The sequence below is a fragment of the Sus scrofa genome, chromosome 4 (assembly GCF_000003025.6).
Source record: "Sus scrofa isolate TJ Tabasco breed Duroc chromosome 4, Sscrofa11.1, whole genome shotgun sequence".
Taxonomy (NCBI): domain Eukaryota; kingdom Metazoa; phylum Chordata; class Mammalia; order Artiodactyla; family Suidae; genus Sus; species Sus scrofa.
The window spans coordinates 102,888,824-102,912,665 of NC_010446.5; the positions used below are offsets into that span (position 1 = coordinate 102,888,824).

Here is a 23,842-nt window from a genome sequence, read left to right on the forward strand (position 1 = left end):
ACCTAACACTCCCCCCAACCCACCAATAGCAGACTCTCAATGAATGTTAAATAGTCCTGTGTTTCTGGAAAGTGGAACTGGTGGGCCATGTGATTATTTAAATGGCAGTAATTCTTTGAAAATAATTTGTGCTTAAATAATTCCTCTTTCTTCCTGATTTAAAAAAGCTGTAATAATTCATTGTCGTACATTTGACTTTTCTTCTGGACTATTTAAGTGGCTATAATCATACAATGTACTCTTAGAGCATTTCACAGTATGGTTTTGTTTTTTTTGCTCTCAAGTAGTGTCTGTGCTTCTCTATTAAAATGACTGTTTCTGTTCTCTTAAGTTCAAATCTTGAGTGAAAATTGAATTGCTGAGGAATTTGGGAAGAGAAAACCTGAAGTTCCCAGTCCATGGATCCCTTGGGTGCACCTTCTCAGTTTGTGGATGTGGATACACTGCCAAGCTGGGGCAGCTCATGTGACGATCAGTTAAATGCTTCCAATACAGCAGCTGACACGTATCATGAAGAGACTATTAGATCACCTTTTCTTTATAATAAGGATATCAATGGAAAAGTGTTCTTTGGTAATTCCTTGTTTAAATCACATCATGATATGATAATACTTTCTCATAATTTCTTCAAAACTTTTTTTTGGGTAAATCCTTACATTATTTAAATATTACTTTGTATACACATCTATGGCTTTATTGAGGCATAATTGACATACAATAAACTGCACATATTTAAAGTGTACAATTTGGTAAATTTTGACATGCATACACCCATGCACCATCACCACGATCAACATAGTGAATATATTTATCACCCCCAAAGTTTTGTGTGTGTGTCCTTTTGTAATCCTTCTCTCCTGCCCCTTCTTGCCTCCACATTTTGAAGCAACCAACCATTGATCTTTCTGTCACTGTAGATCATTTGTATGTTCTAGAGTTTTATATAAATGGAGTCGTGTACTCTTTTTTCAGTCTGGCCTCTTTCATTCAGCATAATTATTTGAAAGTTCATCCGTGTTGTTTCATGTATAAGTAGTAGTACATTTCTTTTTTTAAAAAAGCTTTATTGAGATGTAATTCATATACCATATAATTTACCAATTTAAATTGTACATGTCAGTGGTTTTCAGTATAATCACAAAGTTGTATAACCATCACCACTGTCAATTTTAGAACATTTTCATGAATCCAAAGCCCTATACCCATGAGCTGTCACTCCCCATCTCACATCCATCTCTTATGAAAGAAGCAACGGGATGACATGATGGTTTTTGTGAGTTTCAGGGTTGTAGTACTTGCATTCAAGATCTGATATACTGTGTCAGTCTTTATAAATCAGAAACAGCTTTTTACTATTAAGCTTGTGAGCTAATAAAACCAATATTATGAAGGGAGTGAAGAGAGAGTGTTTGAACGAATTAGAAACTAGCTTTCTTATCTCCTTCCTCTTCCCCCTGCTTGCTCTTATTTATTTATTATTTCCTCAGGAAAGGAGATGTTGCACTGCTGAACTGTACAGCTATTGTGAATACTAGCAATGAAAGTCTTACAGATAAGAATCCTGTGTCAGAAAGTATCTTCATGCTTGCAGGGCCTGATTTGAAGGAGGACCTCCAGAAACTTAAAGGTGAGTGAATTTTCTTAAATATGTTATTGCTTAGGAAGCACTCATTTTGATATTTGAAGAAGTATATTTTGCACTTAAGTGAAAAACTAGGTAGCTGTAGCTCTTTTGTTGTTGTTAAAATAGAATGAAACAGCCTTTGAAAAACCCACAATGTGTTAGAAGCTGAATGCTGAGACTTTACTCAGGAAAACTCTTCTGTCACGTTCCTAAATTTTAAAGCGACAATCATAGTGGCCAGTTAGATCTTTCTTCAGTAGCATTTTCTTGGCTGTATATCGTCTTGCACTGATAAGCCTTATAAAATAACGATTCTTTGTCTAAAAGCTGAACATTTTTATTGTATTTTGATATTGATAGAGAATTTTTTTAAATGTACCTCCTGGACATAGAATTTTGCACTTCTGAAATGAAATCGATTTATTGATAAAACCAAAGTGCATTGTAAGATCAAATGCATTCTGGGTAATTGTGTACTTGTTGCTTCTTCTTCTTTTTTTTTTTTTTTTTAATCCCACCAGAACATTCTTCTTCTGGGAGTATTTCTTAGGAATTGGAGACAGGAGGAGTCCTGTTTATTCAGAATCTTTTTTAACTTACTTGCATTTATTTTCTTAAGTTACCAACTTGGCAACTTTTTATTATTGTTACTTGAGTGAAAAGGGAATATTGTAGAATTCAGTCATCTGGTTTTATAAAAAAGTATTTATGAAATACACCAATTTTTCTAAAAATGTGAACAGCTGCTCTTACCTATATACAATCTTATTGTCTTAGACCTCTACCATTGAACAATGACAGTTTTATAGCCTAATATGAATATTAGAATTTGAACAGGAATACTAATAATGCTGATCATGAAAGAAGTAATAGAGAACTGAGATCAAAAAAGAATCTGATCAAGAAACTGAACTTTGACTGTGAGGGCAGAAGTGGGAAAAAGCCCCCAATTTAACTAAAAAATTAAAACTGAGAGGCTTTTTGATAGAAGTAACAGAGAAACTGAAAAAACTCCAGATGGCCTTTGTGTGTGTGTATTCTCAACCTTAGAGCTAGACTTATGGATTAAAACAAGAAAATAAGGAGTTCCTCTGTGATTTAAAAGGTTCAGGACCTGGTGTTGTCACTTCTGTGGCATGAGTTTGATCCCTGACCTCGGAACTTCCACGTGCCAAAAAGAAAATTATTAATAAAAGAAAATAATAAAATTTAGGTATACAAAATAAAAACTCAATTTTTAACAGCATATGTTTGGAGAGTCTCCAAGATGGGGTTCGTATTATAACTGTGTCCTTTAGCAACTGTGTGACTTCAGACCCATTACTTTACCTTGAGTCTGCGTTTCCTTATCTCTACAATGGGGATGGTCATAATAGTCACCACCTCAGTTCCTGGCACATAGCAAGAGCTCAGTGAGTGTTTGAGGATGGAAAAAATTAATACCATGAAGACTAAATTAAGTAACGGACCTTAAGTGCTAGGCACATCCTAAGTGTTCTGTGGGCTGGCTGCACATCTCAGTTGTATTGCTTAAGGAATCAGTGCCAACCAAGAGAGATTATTAATGATGCACTGAAGGGCTAAGTACTTAGTTCTGTCCTCTTTTTACATTTTTAATAACGTCTTAGTAAATGATTATAAAATATGACTTAACAGATTTGTAGATGATAAGGTACTCTCTTTTGGTGCAGCAGGTTAAGGATTGGCCATTGTCACTGCAGCAGCTCGGGTCACTCTGTGGGCTCCATCCCTGGCTCACATGCTGTGAGCAAAGCCAAAATAAAAGTGGGGAGATGATAAAAAGCTGGGAGAAGTAACAGAAGACATTGAATGATAGACTAAAGATTTTTAAGTATCTGAACTGAGGAAGCCCAGTTTAACAACTCTTCTTACATAAGAAAATATTTGCTATCTCAGTAAAGTGACATCATCATTCATTGCATCTTAGAAGCAAAACACTTTAGGATTAGCACTTCCCTCTTCTTTATTCCCCATGTTCTTCTCAAGCATACATGGAACATTCTTCAAGATAAATCATATATTAATCCACCTAGTAAGTCTTATCAAATTTAAGAAGATTGAAATCACATCAGGAATCTTTTATGACCACAATGGTGTGAAACTAGAAATCAATAACCAAAAGAAAATGAAAAGATCACAAATATGTGGAAATTAAACCACATGCTTCTGAACAACCATTGAGTCAAAGAAGAAATCGAAAGGGAAATCAGAAATTATCTTCAGACAAATGAGAAGGAAAATATGACATGCAAAAACCTATGGAATGTAAAACAAAGAAAAAGAACCACAAACCCCAGTCGTAAGGGAAATTTGTATCATAAATGCCACTGATGAAAGAAATTGAAGAAGACATAAGACATAAATAAATGGAAAGATATTCTCTGTTCATTGATTGAAATAATTAATATTATTAAAATATCTATACTACTCAAAGTCATCTAGAGATTCACTGTAATCCTTATCAACATTCCAATGGTATTTTTAACAGAAATAGACAAAATAATCCTAAACTTTGCAAGGCACTACAAAAGACCCCAAATAGCCAAAGCAATTTTGAGAAAGAACAAAATGATAGGCAGTGCACTTCCTGATTTTGAACCATGCTACAAAGCTATAGTCAAAACAGTGTGGTACTGGTGTAAAAAGAGATATATAGACAAATGGAACAGACTCCAGGGCCCAGAAATAAATCCCTGCACATAAATGGTCAGCTGATTGACAAGGGAGCCAAGAATGCTCAGTGGGGAAAGGATAATCTCTTCAGCAAACATGTTGGGAAAACTGAATAATCATGTGCAAAAAAATGAAATTGGCCCCTAATCTTCTTTTTTTTTTTTTTTTTTTTTTTTGAGGGGGATGGTGGGGGGTATGGAAGCCCCCTGTCTTACACCACTTACAAAAATTAACTTGAAATGGGTTGAATATTTAAACATAAGACCTAAAACTGTAAAACTCCTGAAGGAAAACACAGGGGAAAAGCTCCTTGAAATTGATCTTGGGAATTAGTTTTTGGATTTGGCATGAAAAGCACAAATAACAAAAGCAAAGATGAACTGGTGGGACTGCATCAAACTAAAAAGCTTCTGTACAGCAAAAGAAACCACAAAGTAGAGGCAACCTACAGAATAAGAGAAAATATTTACCAACTGTATATTTGAAAATATGTCAGACAAGGGATTAATATCTGAAATATATAATGGAACTCATAGAATGACTAATAATCTAATGAAAAAATGGGCAGAGGACCCAAATAAATTTATTTTCCCAGATAAGAGATGCAGATGGACAGCAGGTTCATAAAAAGATGCTCAACACTAATCATCAGGAAAATGCAAATAAAAACCACAGTGAAATATCACCTCACACCTATTAGCATAGCTATTACTAAAAACGAAAAAAATAACATGCTGTTAAGGATGTGGAGAAAAGAGAACCCTTGTGCATTCATACTGAGAGCGTAAATTGGGAAAACAGTATGGAGCAAGTTTTTTAAGTGGAACTACTGTATGAATCCTTATATATCCAAAGGAAATGAATCATTTATTTCAAAGAGGTATCTGCACCCCAGTGTTCATTGCAGCTTTATTCACAATAGGCAAGACATGGAAACAACCTAAGTGTCCATTGATAGGTGAATGACTAAAGAACACGTGGTGGTGTTGGTTGTGGTATATATGTGTATAAAATATGTGTGCATATATTATATATTCACACAATGGAATCTTATTCATCCATTTCAAAAGGAAATCCTGCCACTTGCAACAGCGTGCATGGACCTTGATTGTATTATGCTAAGTGAAGTAAGTCAAAGACAAATGTTGCATGATCTCACCTATATGTGGAATCTGAAAAAAGCTGAAGACATAGAAACAGAGTAGAATGATGGTAGACAGGGGATGAGGGAACTGAGATGTTGGTCAAAGGAATAGACTTCAAGCTATACCATGAATACTGAAGATGTAAAGGGTAGCATGGTGACTATAATTAATAATACTGTATCATAGGAGTTCCCATCAATGCCAGCGCTAGTGAACCCAGCTGTGTCTATGAGGATAAGGATTCAATCCCTGGCCTCGCTCAGTGGGCTCAGTGGGTTAAGGACCCAGTGTTGCCATGAGCTGTGGTGTAGGCCAGCAGCTGCAGCTCCAATTTTGCCCCTAGCTTGAGAACTTCCATACGCTGCAGGTTCAGCTCTAAAAAATAATAATCATAATACTGTATTATATACGTAAAAGTTATTAAGAGAGTAGATCTCAAATGTTCTCACTATAAAGAAAAGTAGTTATTTGAGGTGACAGATACATTAATATTGTGGTAATCTTAACTATTGTGGTAACCTTATGGTGGTAATCATTTCACAATGCATACATAATCCAATCACCATGTTGTACACCTTAAACTTATACAATGTTATGTGTTACTTGTGCCTCAGTAAAGCTGAGGAGGAAAAAAAAGTAGCACAGCGTCAAACTCAAGAAAGGCTTTTCTTTATTCTGTCTTCTTAGGACCCCATGCTCCCATGCTGCATAGTGTTCGTCTTATTTTTACTTTTTTTTTTTTTTTCTTTTGGTTGGCCCTTGGCATACGGAGTTCCTGGGCCAGGGATCAGATCTGAGCCACAGTAGCAACCTATGCCTCAGCTGTGGCAACACCAGATCCTTTAACCCACTGTGCCAGGCTGGGATCGAACCTGCATCCTGGCGCTGCAGAGATGCCACAGATTCCACTGCACCACTGTGGGAATTCCTCCTACTGCTTTTTAAGAGTGAAGTGGGATATACCTAAAAGAAAATGACTAGCATGATAGACATTGTGGAAACCGTATTATTTGAAGGAATAGTTTAAAGAGCTAAGATCAACACAGAGAAGAGAAGATTTGAGGGAAACAATAGTTTTTCTCAGATTGTTGGAAAAAGGTCATTTTGAGGGCAAGAGGTAATTTTGTCGTGTTCCTAGAATTCTTTAAGAGAAGATACATAAAATTCATTTCAGTTAGGTTAAAGAAACTTTTTAAGGAGGAGACCTTCCAAAAAATGGAATGTACCTAAATCTTATTGTACCTAAATCTTCCCCCTCCCCCAATATATATGTATATCATTATATGTATCAGTTTTACATTCATTCTTTGAATTTAACAATTTTATGAAACTAAGCTGTGTAGAGTTTGTTTTTAGTTTGGGAAAAGATATGTGGCTAGATTGACAGATCATGTTCAGCTTTAGAATCAGCATAGCATTGATAATTGACCTGTCTCCTTGATTCTAGGCAGGAATACATATATTTATCTTAAGAAATAAGCTTAGGTATCTCCATGTGCAAAGTGAGAAGGAGAATATTTTCTTCTCCAATCAGGATCACTGTGCAGTTTTGCTGCTTCAGTGTTCTGTGTTGCTTGTGCAGGTTTAATAGGACGGAAGTACATAACACTACAGTTTTTGCTTGCTCTGTTCTTTTGCAAATAGCACTCTTTTTGCTTTAAGTATTAAAACAGTTTTTGTGTTTTCTGCTGTGGATGTTAGAATTTAGAGAGAAACAAGGGAAGTGGAAAAGTCCTAACTAATTTATAATATCCAAGTACTCAGTTTATCATCCCAGCAGTGCTCCTTAACAAAGGGCTGCAAGGCATGGTTGACAGAGCTATGGCTGGGTGAACTTAGTGAATTTGCTTCTGACCTCTGTCCAGAGAGATCTTTAGTACTGATTCAGCACACTGACTGCCAAATGCATGTTTGCTTGCTTGCTGGGTTTTTTTTGGTTTTTTTTGTTTTGTTTTGTTTTGTTTTTTTCATATGGAAGTTCCCAGGCTAGGGGTTGAATCGGAGCTGTAGCTGCTGGGCTATGCCACAGCCACGGCAACACCAGATCTGAGCCACATCTGCGACCTACACCACAGCTCACAGCAATGCTGGAGTCTTAACCCACTGAGCAGGCCAGGGATCCAACCCGAATCCTCATGCATACTAGTCAGATTCTTTTTCGCCGAGCCAGAAGGGGAAGTCCTTCTAGTTGTTTTTTTTTTTTTTTTTTTTTTTTAAGTCAAAGTAATGTGTCTAAATCATTTCATTTATTATTTTCTAGCTATAGAAGCAGTATACGTGAATTATAGAACATTGTATATACACAAGCTTAAAATAAGTAAAAACTTAATGTTTCCACCACAACGATCACCACTACTAACACTTTAGTGCTTATGCTTCTGGGTCTTTATGTATGTGGATGTAAGTATGCACACGTTCTTAAATATTTTGTTACCAAAATAAAATAATTATACTGTCCTCAAAATAAGAAAATTTGTATATACTGTTCTACAATCTGCTTTTTTCAGGAAATGAATTCCATCTTTTGGTTTCAAAAATTACCTCATTTAACACCCAAGCCACATTTAAAATTTCCACTAGATCCAAAAATGCCTTTTGCTGCTAGTTTACCCGAACCAATATCCAATCCAGGACCATGCATCACGTCTGATTGTTATATCCCTTAATTTTTCTTTAAACCCAGCAGCCCCCCCTGTTAATGATACTCACTTGTTGAGGGAATTAATCCAAGATGTTTTGCAACATGTCCCACCTTCTGGATTTATCTGATTCACTATCCTTTATCCTTATTTCCAATCAACTGGGAGTTATAGCTAATGGAATCAAGACTGGCTAAAAGATTTCATCAGTGTTGTATACTTAATGTTGTATCACCTCAGAAGGTGCATAAAATCTGATTGGCTCCTTAGTGGACCATTACGAAGAGGCTCTCCAGACTGAGTGATGACAGACAGCATGATCCTTCCATTTGTACAGTAATGTTTTATCCTTTGTGCCTGAGAAGTAATCGATATGGTATTACTTAGGCTCTGTGAATGTCCAGTTCCTTATCGTCCATCCACGTAATGGTTTTAGCAACAGTTTATAGTCCCTGTCTGAATCAGTCCTTTCATTAAGATGATGAATTTATGTTTTTCTAAAATCTGTCACCCCATCCATGTTTACTAGCAGGCATTCGCCTGCAAAGTAGAGCCTTTCCTCATTAACTGACATTATGTGACTGGTCTGGATTATAGTTTCTGTTAGAGGGGCAGGACACATGCTTGATTCTTTTAATTACCTTTCTTCAAAATAAAGAATTGGTTTAATAGCGGCTTGAAATGGGGCCAAATAAATTGTTTCTTCCTTTCTCTTTTTTGAATATCATTTTGCGTTTATATCTTTTCATTGATCAAGTTTGTAGTTTTAAAAGTCAAAGGATTTTAAGTCAAAATGTATGAAGGAAAGCAATGACCTTCTGCCTTCCCCTTCCTTACTTTGATGTCCCATTCTCCAGAGGCAGTACTCAAACCTTTAAGTCCTTTGTCTTATTTATCTTCTATTTACAAATAGTGTGTTAAAACTACGCATTTTCCCTTGTTTTTTCATTATCTGTTGACTTTTATTGTGAAACTAAAGATTAACCTCTCTTTCATCCACTCCCCTCTTTTTCAAATACATGAAACATATACATTTTCTTCCCCCTTCAGCAGCTTCCCCAATTCGTCAGACTTTTAAATTGATATCCAGCATAAATATTGTGACTACGTAAATGTTACAGCTGATTAGAAAACAGATTAGTATTCTTTTTGAACAGTTGCTTTTTCTTCTAGGTTGTTAATTGATTAGATTATTTAATTAATTGTCTATATCCCTATCATTACTTCAGTCTTTTAAATTCAGACTTTTAAATGTACTCATAAGCTTCCTCTCAATCAAGTCAAACACTTCTCTTCATCTCTCAGCTCTGTCCTTTTCTTAATAAGGGCCCTCCAGGAACACCCTCTCCTTCCATCCTGTCCTGTCTAGAGTGCTCTCTGTGTCTGCTGCACAGTTATCTTCCTAACACATTCGTTTTTCTATATAATAGATTGGACTGCCCATCCCATGCCCCTTTCCTAGATTGCATGCCTTTCTCTTCTTCAGTATACTCCTTCATTTCTGTGAGGAAATCTACCATGAGATTTCTGAGAAAAGCAAAAGGGGATAAAACCTTTGAGATCTTACTTCTGTCTTGACATTTAATTGACTACTTGGGTGGAAATAAAATTCTAGGTTATAAATTATTATCCAGATTTTTGAAGGCATTGCTCCATTGTTTTCTATTTTCATTATTGCTTTTGGAAAACCTGTTCTTGTTCCTGATTCTTTGTATGTTTCTGGTTTCCTTTCTGGAAACTTTATGATCTCATCTTTCTTTCTGGTGTTCTTTTAATTTCACAGTGATGTGGCTTGATCTGGTTTGGTTATTCTGTGGGCTCTTTGAGTCTAGAAACTCATATCCTTCTGTTAAAAAAAAATTTCCTGCTTTATCCTTTAATAATTTCCTTCCTTCTGCAGTCTCTCTTCTCTCTTTGGAGAAACCTTATTGGATGCCGTACCTCCTAGTTCATCCTCCAAGTTTTATATATGTTACCCCTTATTTTCCATCTTGTTTATTTTCTGGAAGATTTCCTCCACTTTAGCTTTAACCCGTCTATTGAACTTTTTATTTCTGCTGTCATTTTTTTAAATTTCTGTCGTATTTTTCACTTGGCTGTAACATTTAGATAAGTTGGCTATAACAATTAGATAAGTGCTTTTTCCTATTCTCTGAATATTCCTGGTTTTGTTTCAAATATACTGTATCTTATGAGTAGTAATAATTATGGTATTGGAAGGTTTTTTTGTTTTGTTTTTTAAGAGGCTTCCCTTCTATCCTGGTGATCCTTGAGGGTCAGCTGTATTCCAGAGGGAGGAACTGAGAAGCCACTGGGAGCAGGGGTCAAGTTCATGGTGAAACTTGAAATAGATGAGCAGAAGCCCTTATGTTTTGTCGGGTAAACATCCCTCTTTTATCACAATAGGTCCTTTGGTTTGAGTCTCTTAGTTTCCTGCAAAGGAATCTTCTGGGATATAAGCATGGATGTCTGTGTTTTGGAAGCCAAGTAGGAGCAGAGATCTACAGCTATTATTGTTGAGTATAACACTTTAGCTAAATCTGCTCTTTTCAGCTGTGCCTGGGGTTCTGGAATCCAGAAACTCTCTAGTTCAGCATCTCCTGACACTAAAGCTGCCTGTTGCTGAGGTGGTAAAGAAATCATCACCTCGCCGTGCTGGCTGGGGGGAAGGGTTGTTTTAGACTTAAAGTGTTTTTATGCAAACTTTAAACTCAGCCTTATCTCTCTTTTTTTTTAAATGGCCCCACATGCAGCACATGGAAGTTCCCAGGCTCAGAATTGCACCTGAGCTGCAGCTGCGACCTGTGCTGCAGCCATAGCTGTGGCAACACTGGATGCTTTAACCCACTGCACTGGGCTAAGGATTGAACCCATGCCTCCACAGCAACCTGACTCACTGTAGTCGGATTCTTTTTTTTTTTTTTTTTTTTTGGCTTCCTAGGACCGCATCCACAGCATGTGGAAGTTCCCAGGCTCGGGATCAGATTGGACCTGGAGCTGCTGGCCTACACCACAGCCATAGTAACACAGGATCCAAGCTGAGTCTGCGACCTACACCATAGCTCACAGCAACGCCAGATCCTTAACCCAGTGAGTGGGGCCAGGGATTGAACCCTCATTCTCATGGATACTAGTCGGGTTCATCACTGCCAAGCTACAGCAGGAACTCTTGCAGTCAGATTCTTAACCCAGTGTACCACAGTGGGAACTCCTCAGCCTCTTCTTTTTAGTCCCACTTCACATCATAGCCTTTAGAAGTTCTTAGGCCTCTGATTTCTGAGCCTTTTTAGTGTTCTGCAATAATAACAACAGCAATAATAATAGCTATTGCATGTATGCACTTTGACTATATCAATGCATTTACTCCTGTGAAGTAAGTACTACCACTGTCCCCCTCATATAGGAAATTGAGGCATGGAGAGGCCAAGCACTTGCCCAAAGTGTCGCACCAGGAACATGGCGGACTCAGGATTTGAATCAAAGCAGTCTGTCTTCAGTCCAGCACTGCCTCTCAGAACAGACCAGTTTGCTTTGTAATGGTCCCCTCGTTTCTGCAAGCAGTTAGATTTCCCTGCTTTGCTAAATCAGTCCACTTTATACCTTCCAAAATTTGAGTGAAACTTTTCTACTTCATGTTCTCTCCCATCCTTTTTGTCTGTTTTTATACATGTTATATTGCTTCACTGTCATTTTGGGATCCAGCCATGTTGGCCTTCAGTCCATATTTTTAACCTGAAATTTCTCCAAGTTCTTAATACTTTCTGTGTTTCATACATTGTTTTGTTGTTTGTTTGTTTGTTTTTTCCCTGACACTTCCATGACACATATATTCTCTGTTGTCCCCAGGTTGCCGGACAGGTGAAGCAAAATTGACAAAAGGATTTAATCTAGCTGCAAGGTTCATCATTCACACAGTAGGACCTAAATATAAGAGCCGCTATCGCACCGCCGCTGAGAGTTCCCTGTACAGCTGCTACAGAAATGTACTTCAGCTGGCAAAGTATGGCTAACTCATTTCCTAGACACAGCATGCCATACTTTGTCAATGGCCCTGGTTTTTAAATGAAGCCTAACTATGAAAGTCAAACTGTGAGAGATTTAAATAATTTAGGAGGACCGTGAAGATAGAATTAATCATCTTTTCAAACTTGGCAGAATAAAAGGAATGGATTTGGGTGACTTGAGAGTTTAACTTATTCCCATTTTACTCAGTTCCCATTTTACTCGGAATATATTTCCCCCACATGGTACAGTTAAATTATATATTAGTATATAATTATTAGCTAGTGAAATTGGGTTAACTGTTATGGTAGATTTAGTAGATTTGTTTAGATTTCAGAGAAGGAGAAGTTATGCTGCATTTTTAAATTAGTTACATATTATGAATGTTTGTAGTACAATTTTCGTGTTTTCTATGTGATTGCAGGGAACAGTCAATGTCTTCTGTTGGATTCTGTGTCATCAATTCTGCAAAACGAGGTTATCCTTTAGAGGATGCAACACACATAGCACTTCGTAAGTAGGATTGGAGATGCTGTACATGAATTAAGTTAGAAAAAGGTTTTGTATCACTAGTTAAATAAAATAGTTATAGCCAAATATTTGTTGCTTGACTGATCATGGCACCCTGAAGGGACATTTTATTGACAAGTTTCAGAGCTTTCACTTTACTTTCTAGAGTTGACTTTTTTATCCAGTTGAATGAAGGCTTAGAAAATTTGCCTTTTATTTTTATTTTATTTATATATATATATATATATTTTTTTTATTTTCCCACTGTACAGCAAGGGGATCAAGTTATCCTTACATGTATACATTACAAGTACATTTTTTTTCCCCACCCTTTGTTCGTTGCAACATGAGTATCTAGACAAAGTTCTCAATGCTACTCAGCAGGATCTCCTTGTAAATCTATTCTAAGTTGTGTCTGATAAGTTGTGCCTTTTAAATTTGAAAATGATACCAAGCTGAGAAGTATGGCCAACACGTTGGATCATAATTCAGAGTAATCTGAGCAGGCTGCAACAATGAAGTCAAAACAGATTTTATAATATCAGATTGATACAGCACTATGCAGTGTGAACAGTAGCTTTCACGTATGCTATTTGAATATAAATCCCTGCATTTAGGTTTTAAAAAGACTGGGCTCAATCATTATGAGCCAGAAATGTCATACATGTAATATAAAAATATGATGCTCAGCTTAAGAGAGTCCATGATCTCACTGTATTATATGCAGGTTCACATCACATCTAGAGTTTTTATATTGTTCTGGGTATCATATTTCATGAGACTGACAAACTGGAGGGCAAATAGTTTGAAACATTGGTAATATTTCTAAAGAAGAGCATGATTTAGCAGATATGGTGCCTATCTTCAAATATCTGAAGGAGTCTCATGTGGACTTATTCTATGCTGTTTTTTTGGTGGGTTTTGTTTGTTGTTTGTTTGTTTTGGTGGGTTTTTTTTGGCCATGCTTCATGGCATGCGGAAGTTCCGGGTCCGGGGATTGAAGCTATGCCACAGCAGCAGCCTAGTCCACTGCAGTGATAGCACTGGATCCTTAATCCATGGAGCCACAAGGCAGCTCCCCTATGTTGCATTTTAGAGCAATAGTCTTAACTCCTTTGCAAGTCACCATAAACAACATTGAGCATCTGATGAAAGAAAGCTGTGGGCCCTTTCCCCAGAGGAATGTACATACATAGGGAATTTACATGCTATTTCAGAAAGTTCACAGATCCTTGTAAAGGTTATAGATAAGATCCCCAACTATAGAAGACAAGTCTAAGACCAAGTGACAAGGAAGAAGATTGGTCCCATTTGATACAGGACTAAATGTAACAGGAATTTTAAGTGAACTTCTTGTCACTAGGAATATTCATGCTGAGGCTAAATAACAATCTCATTTGGGAGGGAAACTATACTAGATGATCTTTAAGACCCCTTTCTGTCTCTAGAATTTAAAGATGAAGAGCTGAAAGTCTTATATTCACCAAAAACTACATAGGTATTTGATGTATAGAATTATTATTATTATTCTAGACTATATGTCTAGAATTTAGGATGAGGGAATTTTCAGTCCTTAAATAGTCTTATTTAGTAATTATTTTTAAAACTAAGATTCTTGTTGCTCAAGGATTTTACAGTAAATTTATATGTTTTATAGTTATACTTTCAATAAGTTATATTTACACCGAGCTTCTTGAGGAGTAGAGATCTTATCTTTTCATTCTATATATCCAGGGCTTCCATATGTCAGAAATGCTTTATACATGGTACTTGCTCAAGAAATATGTATTTTAAAAAGGATAAAGAAATCCCATTTTATTTCTTCAACAGCCTGGTGTTTCAGATAGCATGGTGTCTGTTTAACAAATAAAGAGGCTCAGAAATTTATCGTGTTCTTAGAGTTATGCAGTCTTGGGACATATATCCAGGCCTTATGACTCCCAAGTCTGCTGTCTGTTACACTAGATAATTCATCATGCTTGAGCTGGAACTGCTTCAGTGAAAAACTGCTGTGTTATAGCTGGCCTGCATGTATTCTGAACGGTGGCTTATCAAAGCAGAGTTCTTTCCTTTATATAATTCTTCCTGGCAAGGCGTTGCAGATCTCAGCTTTCTCTGATTTCACCTAGCCTGTGCCCATATCTCGTAACTTGAGGTAGGCCTTTTACTGTCTCCACTTTTTATTAAAGTAATCACATGGATTAGAATTTAAAGAGCCACCATTATTTTCTGGAAAGGGCTCTGAAGAGGGAGTCAGGAAGACTGGTTTTTGGTCCCAATTCTATCACTATAGCTCTAGCTCTGTGGCCCCAGATGAATCACTTGATACAGTACCATAGAGGCGTCAGCTTTGTCACTGATTGTAGTGCCAGCAGATAAAGATCAGAGGTAGGTATAAGGGACCTTGATGAAGCAATTTCTAAAATTTTAATTAGCACAAAGGAAATGTAAAGCTTTAAGATAAGCAAGTTAACTTATATTTTATAGGACCTACCTGACTTATTACACCTTAAATCTAAGAGCAAAACTGTAGCATCTCATTAACAAAACATATACACACATATACATACATACATACATGCATATATATGTACATGCATATATATAGACAGTAGTATCCTTTGCTCACTTGCTTTCTGAGCATCTGGGAAATAAATGGCTGGTACGCTTTTGTAGCCCGCATGAGCCAAGAACATATCTAAGGATGTAATTCTAAGTTCTCCATTCCAAAAGACTTCTTACTTATTAAAATGTTACTGAATTTATTTCATTTGAAACCCCAGTAATATCTTCTTGATAGATATACCAAGACTATTTATCTTTTTTTCCTTAGTCATGTGCAGGTCAGTTCTTCTCCAGAAGAAGTCTAAAGGAACCTCTGCATTGAAATTAGTAGGTTATTTATTCATTCAGCAAAACTCTTGAGCGACTGCTCTATGCTAGGCCCTGGGCTGTGTGGAAGAGGACACAGTGGTGAGACAAAAAGATAGGGGTGCTGTCCTTGTGTTGCCAGGTTGGAATTTTGGTGTCCCACATGTCGTTCTCACCAGCTAGAGTTTTTCCCCATAGTCAGGCACAGGACATCCAGGTTGGTTGCAGAGAATAGTCCGTAAGTGAAACTTTTAAAGGATTGATTTGCACTGGACTGGGAGTCACTGCTACAACCTTATAGCCATGATATCACTCTTTTTTTTCCCCCCACCTTTTTGCAGAATTTCTTTTCTGAATGAACTCTGCTGCTGAGGGAATTCCGTTTAGCTACTGCTCTACATCGTATTTTGTCTTCCAAAGGGAACTCCACAGTTACATGCAGGAAAACTGTTACGGTGCAAACATAAAACTTGGCCTTAAAGTAAATAAAAGAAATCTTTTTCTGAAATTTCATTTTTTTAGATTACAAAGGAAGGATAGAGAAAGAAATGAAAAATAAATTTGTCACCGGGCAGAGCGAGAATTAGGAAGATTTGTTCAGTCCTCCAACAAATGGGTCTCCTCTGTTAGGTTCTCAAGATACAGCAGTGAATAAGGCAGGCAGTAGGTCAGTAACCAGAGCCATGACATGTTCGTTCAGTTACTAGTAACTTTTGGATGATTGCTTGCCGTGTTCCTAAGGTGTGCCGGCCCTGGTAATGTCAACATTAAGTTCATGTGGCCTTCAGAAAGTTCACAGTCTAGCTGTAAGATGCTGGGAGAAGTTCCTATCCGGAGGGCTAGTCACAAGATTATAGGAGGAACACGAGGAGGATGGAGTTCTGCTCAGAGGAGATGGCCTTTGACGGGGTCTTGAAAAGTGAAGAGTTCACTAAGCGAGGGTCATGGTGGGTGAAAGGTATCCTCGTGAGAGGTCACTGTTAGCAGAAGTAGGGTAGCACCAAAGTGAGTGGTGTATTCTGAATAAGTAAAGAAGCGGCTCGTGAAAGCCCAAGCTATGTGGAGGAATAGTTGGAAATAGGACTAAGGGGCGGGATGGAGGAGGGGTGAGCTGTCAGAGTGTGGAGAGCCATGCTGGGGTCTTTGAATCTTAACCTGTAAGCAGTACAGAGTCATCAAAAGGTGTTCAGTAAGGAGGGTGGCATGAGGTAATTCAGGCAACAGTGAATATGGAGACTTGGAAAAGAGAAACAAGAGAACAGTTGAGAGCTCATTGCCCAAGTCTTCTTAAGCACTGAGAACCCGAGAGCAGCTGTTAGAAATATTAGCAATCGAATTTAAAGGACCTGATAACCCACTGAAAATGTAGGATGAAGGAAGAAGTAAAGAAGATGTCAAAAAAAAATTCAGGATTCTAGCCTAGGTGAGTGGTTGGATGTTGCTGTGTAGCTGAAATAAGGAATACAGATACAGGAGCAGGTGGGGAGCGGAGAGAGTCAGGTTTGGTCCTGTTGGGGTCAGGTTTGGATCAAGAAAATAAAAAATGTGGAGGACAGAACCTGGAGAGGACAATATTTTAAAAAAGTGGAGCGTGGCCATTTAAAACTAAAACTGGAGCGATTCCTAGTAAGTAAAGGATGAGAACAGGCCACTAGGTCTCATGATTGGGAAGTTGATAGAGAAAGGATTCAGATAAGATAGAAATTAAGAAAAAATAATTCAGCTTTGGTTTGATGGGATGTTGACAGGGATAAAGGGCTGAGTAGGAAATCTGATACTGTAACTGATGGATGGAAAGGCACTTGTGCCAGACCATTCTGGTCCGAGAGGGAGGCCCCAGAAAATAAAAAGAATACCCTGGATGTCTGGAGTTAGCACCTTTACGGCCAGGCACTTTTTACTGGCAATGATGTAATACATAAAAGGAAACTCTTGCTGTTGTGGAACTTTCATTCTACCTGATGGGGTAGGGAGGGTGGGGAGGATACACAGTAAGCAGGAAACTCCACAAAATGTCTAGTTACTCGGAAGGAAAGCAAATCAGGGAAGAGTTTTTAAGGAGGGTGACCAGGGTAGGCTTTACCGACAAGGCATCACTGAGCACAGACCTGAGGGAAATGACTGATCCATTACAGAAACAAAACTTTGAAGAGGTGGATTTTTTTTCTTCACACTTTCGTCATTTTTTATTTTTTGAATAACTTTTCTATTCTCTTCCTTAGGCACTGTAAGACGCTTCCTTGAAATTCATGGAGAGACTATTGAAAAAGTAGTATTTGCTGTCTCTGAACTTGAAGAGGTATTTTGCTAATGATCTTGTATTGTTTCAAGCTTGTGTTTACTTGTGAGTGTTTGCCTTTGTCTGATGATTATCTATTAATTGAACTGCCAGCAGTCAAATCCTAATTATGTCTGTGCTTTGGCAGTGGGGCTGACCATCACTTGTTAACAAAGACCGCATTAGAGACTAGAAACAAGTCAGAAAGGAGCGTTTTTTCATATTTTTCATGGGTAAATGGTTAACATGTAACGAAATCTTACAACATGGGTTGTTCTGATTTCCTCACTCTGTTAGCTTGCAAGACATCTCAGCATCACCTTGTGACCTAAGCCCTGGGCACCTCAACAGCATACCTAGAAAACCACACCTCTCTGCTGGAAAAGCTCTGGTGTCTGCCCGACCTGGAAACAGCTGACAGCCTAGCCTGGTGGCTTGTAGAAGTAGGCTGTGAGGTTTAGGTTTAGTTGTACGTGGTTAGGTTTAGTATGTTTCAGTTTCATTCAGAGCCATTTTAGAAAATTCTTTTTTAAATCTTACTAAGTTTTATTTAATTTTAGTGTTGTCTGTCCCATTCCATTTATATTATTTCTCAGTTTTGTGTCTTTGGGTAAGTTACTTAACGTCTCTGTGCTTTGATAAAATGTGAAGACGGACAGGCCTTATTACATCATAGGAGTTTTGTGATACATGAGTTAATACATATGAAATATCCATTCCAAGTATATATAGGTGCATATATGAGATATAAATCACTGTGAATTTGCTAAAATAAGACACATTTACCAGGTTTGCTATCTCTTTTTGTTTCACCTGGTTTACCTATTCCTTCGTTCTTTCAGTGCCCTTTTATTGAGGGTCTAGAATATATCAGGTTATTCTCCTGGGTTCTGGGAATACACCAGTGAGTTCTGGTCGTTGTCCTCAAGGAGCCTTTTGTCCGTTTGACAGTTTGGAGAAGTTATGATAATTGTGTGAGATACAGGAAGGATAGGAGCACATGACTCCAGCCTGGCAGAGGGTTAGTGAATGCTTCCCATAAGAGGTGATTTGTGAGTTGAAATCATTGTAAAAGATAAATAGGATTTTCCAAAGGAAGGGCAGAAGACAATAGTCATGTAAGCATGAGCAGAGGCAGATAAGTAAGAAATAGCATGAAGGGTGTATTGGATAAAATGTGAGGCTAGGACTGGCAAAAATTGGGCAGGGGCAGGATCAGTGCTGGCCTGGTATCTCATACTGTGGACCTTAGATGTTATCAGTTATATGATGGGAGAACATAGAAGAGCATTAAGCACACAAATGATGTGGTCTCGTTTCTTTATTAGCTGTGTAAAAGATGATTTCCAAGGAGAAAGACTGGTGACAAGAAGAGATGATATAATAGGTGTTTTCGTACTCCAAGTAAGAAATGATCAGGCCTGAACAAGGACACTGGTGATGTTGAAATTTTTTTGGGGGGGTGGGGGGAGACGTGGCATGAGGAAGTTCCCGGGCCGGGGATCAAACCCACGCCAGCAGTGACCTAAGCCACAGCACTGACAATGCCAGATCCTTAACTCACTGAGCCACTAGGGAACTCTGATATTGAAATTAGAAAAATATGTATTTCGTAAACAAATTCAGCTGGAGTTGGAGATCACAAATATATGAGAGGGAAGTGAAGGATGACTCCTAGGTTTCTGGCTTGGATGACTGGGTGGTGTGCCACCAATGACAGAGCAGATAGAAGGAGGGAAAAGTGTTGCAGGGAGGAGAAGGGAGGAATGAAGGCAAGTGCTGTTTTGAACATGTTGGATCAGAGGGGATCAGTGGATTCAACACGATGATCAGTAAACCATTGTGCTTATTAGTCCAAAGCTGAGGAGTGAGGTCTGGGCTAGAGATGTGGCCATTGTCGTAAACCGGGGTACTGCGTGAGATACCAAGATAGGACATCCTGCTCTCGGGGGACAGGGGGGCGGGGGCTAATAGTTAGAGAGCCAGATAAACAGAGACCACCCTGCAGTGTGGCAGGTGCTGTGCTAGGAGTGTACATCACAGTGTCAGGGCAGACTGTCAGGACACCTGACCCAGACCTCGGGGAACAGAAAAATTCTTCACCTTCGGTATACCTGAAAAAAATAGTCATCAGCATCTGTCACCTAGGTCCAATGGACTTTATGAATAATTTACTGAATAATAAAGGGATGATGAAAACAGGTTTAAAAGATATTTCAGTAAGTTTAAGCATGGCAAACCTTTTTATATCAGGTAAATTTTGTTGTACAAACATAAAAGATGAAAGAATATTGTCACATCTTGGTAAAATGATATCCCATTTCTTAGCACAAAATCCCGAATGGTCAAGTCCTTCCTATAGTGACTGACTGAATGAGAGTGTCACATGTCCCCCTTTGTCCTTAGAAACATGCTGTTAACTCAGAGGTTCTTAAATTTGAGAAGGCGAATCTAGGATGTTATCATCTGAAGACTCATTGTCTGAGATTTTACTTCATATAATCAGTCTCAACCTCATCATTATTAAAGTGGTGCTGTCTCTTTACATTCATCTTTGATTCCTTTAATAATTCTCATATGTCATCTTTGTTCAGTTGCCTCTTTGCCGTTTTAGTCTGAAAATGAAAGCATCTGAATTAGCAGATTTTTCCAGTGAAAGTTAAACAGGCTATGGACTGTACATAAGGATAGAGATGTGAAAATTTTTAACAAAATAGTAGCAAACTAAATCCAGCAGCATATGAAAGAATTATACAACATCAACAAGTGGGGTTTATCCCAGAAATATAAGTTTGGTTCAGCATCCAAAAGGCAGTCATGTAATGCAACATATTAATAGAATAATGCGTAAAACCTCATTAGATGCAGAAAAAACATTAGACGAAATCCAGCATCCTCTCATGATTAAAACAATCAACATACCAGGAGTGGAAGGTCACCTCCTCAACCCGATAAAAAGCATGTAGGAAAAACCTATAGCTAACATTGTACTTAATGGTGAAATACTGAAAGCTGTCTGCCTAAGAGCAAGAACAAGACAAGGGTGTCACTGTCACTGATTCTATTCAACATTGTACTGGAGGTTCTAGCAAGAACATATAGGCAAGAAGAAATAAAAGTCACAGAGATTAGGGGAGTTCCCATTGTGGCTCAGTAGTAATGAACCTGACTAGTTACCATGAGGATGCAGGTTCCCTGGCCTCACTCGGTAGGTTAAGGATCTGGTGTTGCTGTGAGCTGTGGTGTAGGTCACAGATGCGGTTTGGATCCCATATTGCTGTGTCTAGGGTCTAGACTGGCAGCTACAGCTCCGATTCGACCCCTAGCCTGGGAACTTCCAATGCCACAGGTGTGGCCCTAAAAAAAAAAAAAACGAAAACAAACAAAAAACAGATATTGGGAGTTCCCGTCGTGGCGCAGTGGTTATCGAATCCGACTAGGAACCATGAGGTTGCGGGTTCAGTCCCTGCCCTTGCTCAGTGGGTTAATGATCCGGCGTTGCCGTGAGCTGTGGTGTAGGTTGCAGACGCGGCTCGGATCCCGCGTTGCTGTGGCTCTGGCGTAGGCTGGTGGCTACAGCTCCGATTCAACCCCTAGCCTGGGAACCTCCATATGCCGCGGGAGCGGCCCAAGAAATAGCAACAACAACAACAAAAAAGACAAAAGACAAAAAAAAAAAAAAAAAAAAAAAAAAAAAAAAACAGATATTGGAAAGAAAGAAGTAAACTCTCCTTATTTACAGATGACAAGGTCTTGTATATAAAAAAATCCTAAGTCCACTGAAAACTATTAGAACTGGTAGAGTTGAGCAGGGTTATAGGACCTAAGATTAATATAAAAAATAGTGTTTCTACCCCTAGCAAAGAATAATCTGAAAGTGAAATTAAGAAAATGCTTACATTTACGATAGCATTAAAAAGAATCAAATATTTAAGACTAGACTTGGCAAAGAAGTGTAAAGCTTGTAAATTGAAAACTACAAAATATCTTTGGAAGAAAATTTAAAAGACCTAAATAAATAGAAGGATATCCTGTTTATGGATTGGAAAACCTTGTTGTTAAGATGACAATATTCCCCAAATTGTCCTACAGATTCAGCCAAATCCCTATCAAAATTCCAACTGACTTTCTTGTAGAAACTGGCAAGTTGATCCTAAATTTCACATGGCTAATGCAGGGGACCCAGAGACATAGTCCTTCTAGGCAGTTCCATTATTCTTTTGGTTTCATATTCTGTTTTATTCTTTTTTGGGATAGCTGGGGATAATTGAGTAATGATAAATAATTCTAGGATGATGGAAAAGCAAAATGCGTCAAGATAATAAAAACAGGAGCAGTAAGTGTCTGTGTATCATGTACTATATCGTAGATTTAGGAATGAGTCCAGTGGACCAACTCATGTGAAAATTATGAAGTAGAATGAATTTTATTCTAATTTTTTTTTTTTTTTTTTTTTTTTAGGGCTGTACCCACGGCATATGGAAGTTCCCAGGCTCGAGGTCGAATCAGAGCTACAGCTGCTGAGCCTCATCTGTGACCTACACCACAGCTCACAGTGACTGAGGCCAGGAATGGAACCCGCATCTTCATGGATCCTGGTCAGGTTCGTTAACCACTGAGCCACGAAGGGAACTCCCTATTCTAATTTTCTGAAAATAAGATATATCTTTGGGAAACCTCTAAGAAAGAATAAAAGTCATGAAGTAGAAATCCTTCACAAAGAGTTAGAGCTACCTAAAAAAAATCCTCAAAATTTAAAGCTGAATCGAATGGGCCCCAATGGTACCCTGAGAATTAAGGAAGTAGCATCTGAGCTGAATCTTGAAAGACAAGTATGTTAGTGAGGTGAGGTAGGGTTCAGGGACAGGAGTCAAGGGACTTAGCATTCCAGGTTCAGGGACCTGGGACTGCCAGGATGGTGACTAACAGTAGCCTGATCTTTAACACAAGAACTGATTGAGGGTGCCAAGGCAGCATCTCATGTGAGCATAGACATGGTAGAGTCTCCCTTTGTGATGGAGCCTGTTCTCAACCTAGGGAACAGCGCTAAGCACTGCTCATGCCCGCCTCATCACTTCGTTGTTTTTCACAGAGTATTTGGCTCTTCTTACACAGGCTACTTACCGAAAGCTGCTCCCTCTGTACTTCCCAAGGTCGTTAAAGGAGGAGAGTCGCTCATTGCCATTCCTACCTGCAGATATTGGAAATGCAGAAGGGGAGCCTGTGGTCCCTGAACGGCAGATTCGAATAAGTGAAAAACCCGGCGCCCCAGAGGGTGAGTTCTCCTTTTCTTAATTTCCCTCCTAAGGAAGGAAAGGGACTGATAATCAGTGCTGACTACTGAAGAAGTAGGAAGTTCAACTTGACCCTCTGGGAGGCTCGCTCTTAGTGCGACACTAAGATCAAGAGCAACTTAAGTGTTTTGAGTCTTATTCTTGTTAAGATTTACTCTTAAAAAAAAAAAAAAATTGTGTGTGTATGAAGTTTCATGCAGGGCACTGTTGAGTTAGTAGTCAAGTATATTATCATCTAAAATTTTCAATGGTTTGGACAATGTCCTCTGAAAGCCATGCTTAACATTAACTATTAAAACAAGAATCCCATAGCCATTTGTTTCTTCAGGTTACACACCCATGTAGATGGAAAGGATAGTAAAGCAGGATGGGAGCCCCTCTGAATCTGTATGACAGCTTGTGCTGATCTTCACACGTTTGAGGTCGTTATCGGAGGCCTGCCTCACAAGCTGCCTTGCTGGAACTTAATTTCAAAATCCAGCAGTTTAAGAGTTATTCCTACCATGAACACTTAAACAGTCGTCAAGTTAAAATCTGTAGAAGGCTCCCCATCTCTTTTTTTGTCACTGGTACCCAGATTTAAATCAACTGGAGGGAATTATAAATGGTTTAGCATCAGAAAGTGTCTGTGAACCAGGCTTTGCTGGAGGGGTTCTCATGAACTTTTAGGGACCCTCCAGTAAAGTACAGCCTTGAAATGTGCCTGGGGTCATTTGGAAATCCTCATAATTGTGACTATCGCGATACAATTTACTTTTTCTTAAGTGCATCGAATGCACTACACG

The 23,842-nt window shown here is 38.4% G+C and overlaps 1 protein-coding gene across 1 annotated transcript in view; it reads left to right on the forward strand.

The window, feature by feature from the left end:
- Positions 1-23,842, forward strand: part of GDAP2 (ganglioside induced differentiation associated protein 2) — a 75,839-nt gene that overhangs the window by 10,081 nt on the left and 41,916 nt on the right. The window contains exons 2-7 of the mRNA XM_021090826.1: positions 332-583; positions 1,488-1,627; positions 11,949-12,102; positions 12,529-12,617; positions 17,708-17,784; positions 22,879-23,038. Of these exons, the coding sequence (XP_020946485.1) occupies positions 399-583; positions 1,488-1,627; positions 11,949-12,102; positions 12,529-12,617; positions 17,708-17,784; positions 22,879-23,038 (805 nt within the window). The 5' untranslated portion in view covers positions 332-398. The remainder of the gene's footprint in view (positions 1-331; positions 584-1,487; positions 1,628-11,948; positions 12,103-12,528; positions 12,618-17,707; positions 17,785-22,878; positions 23,039-23,842) is intronic.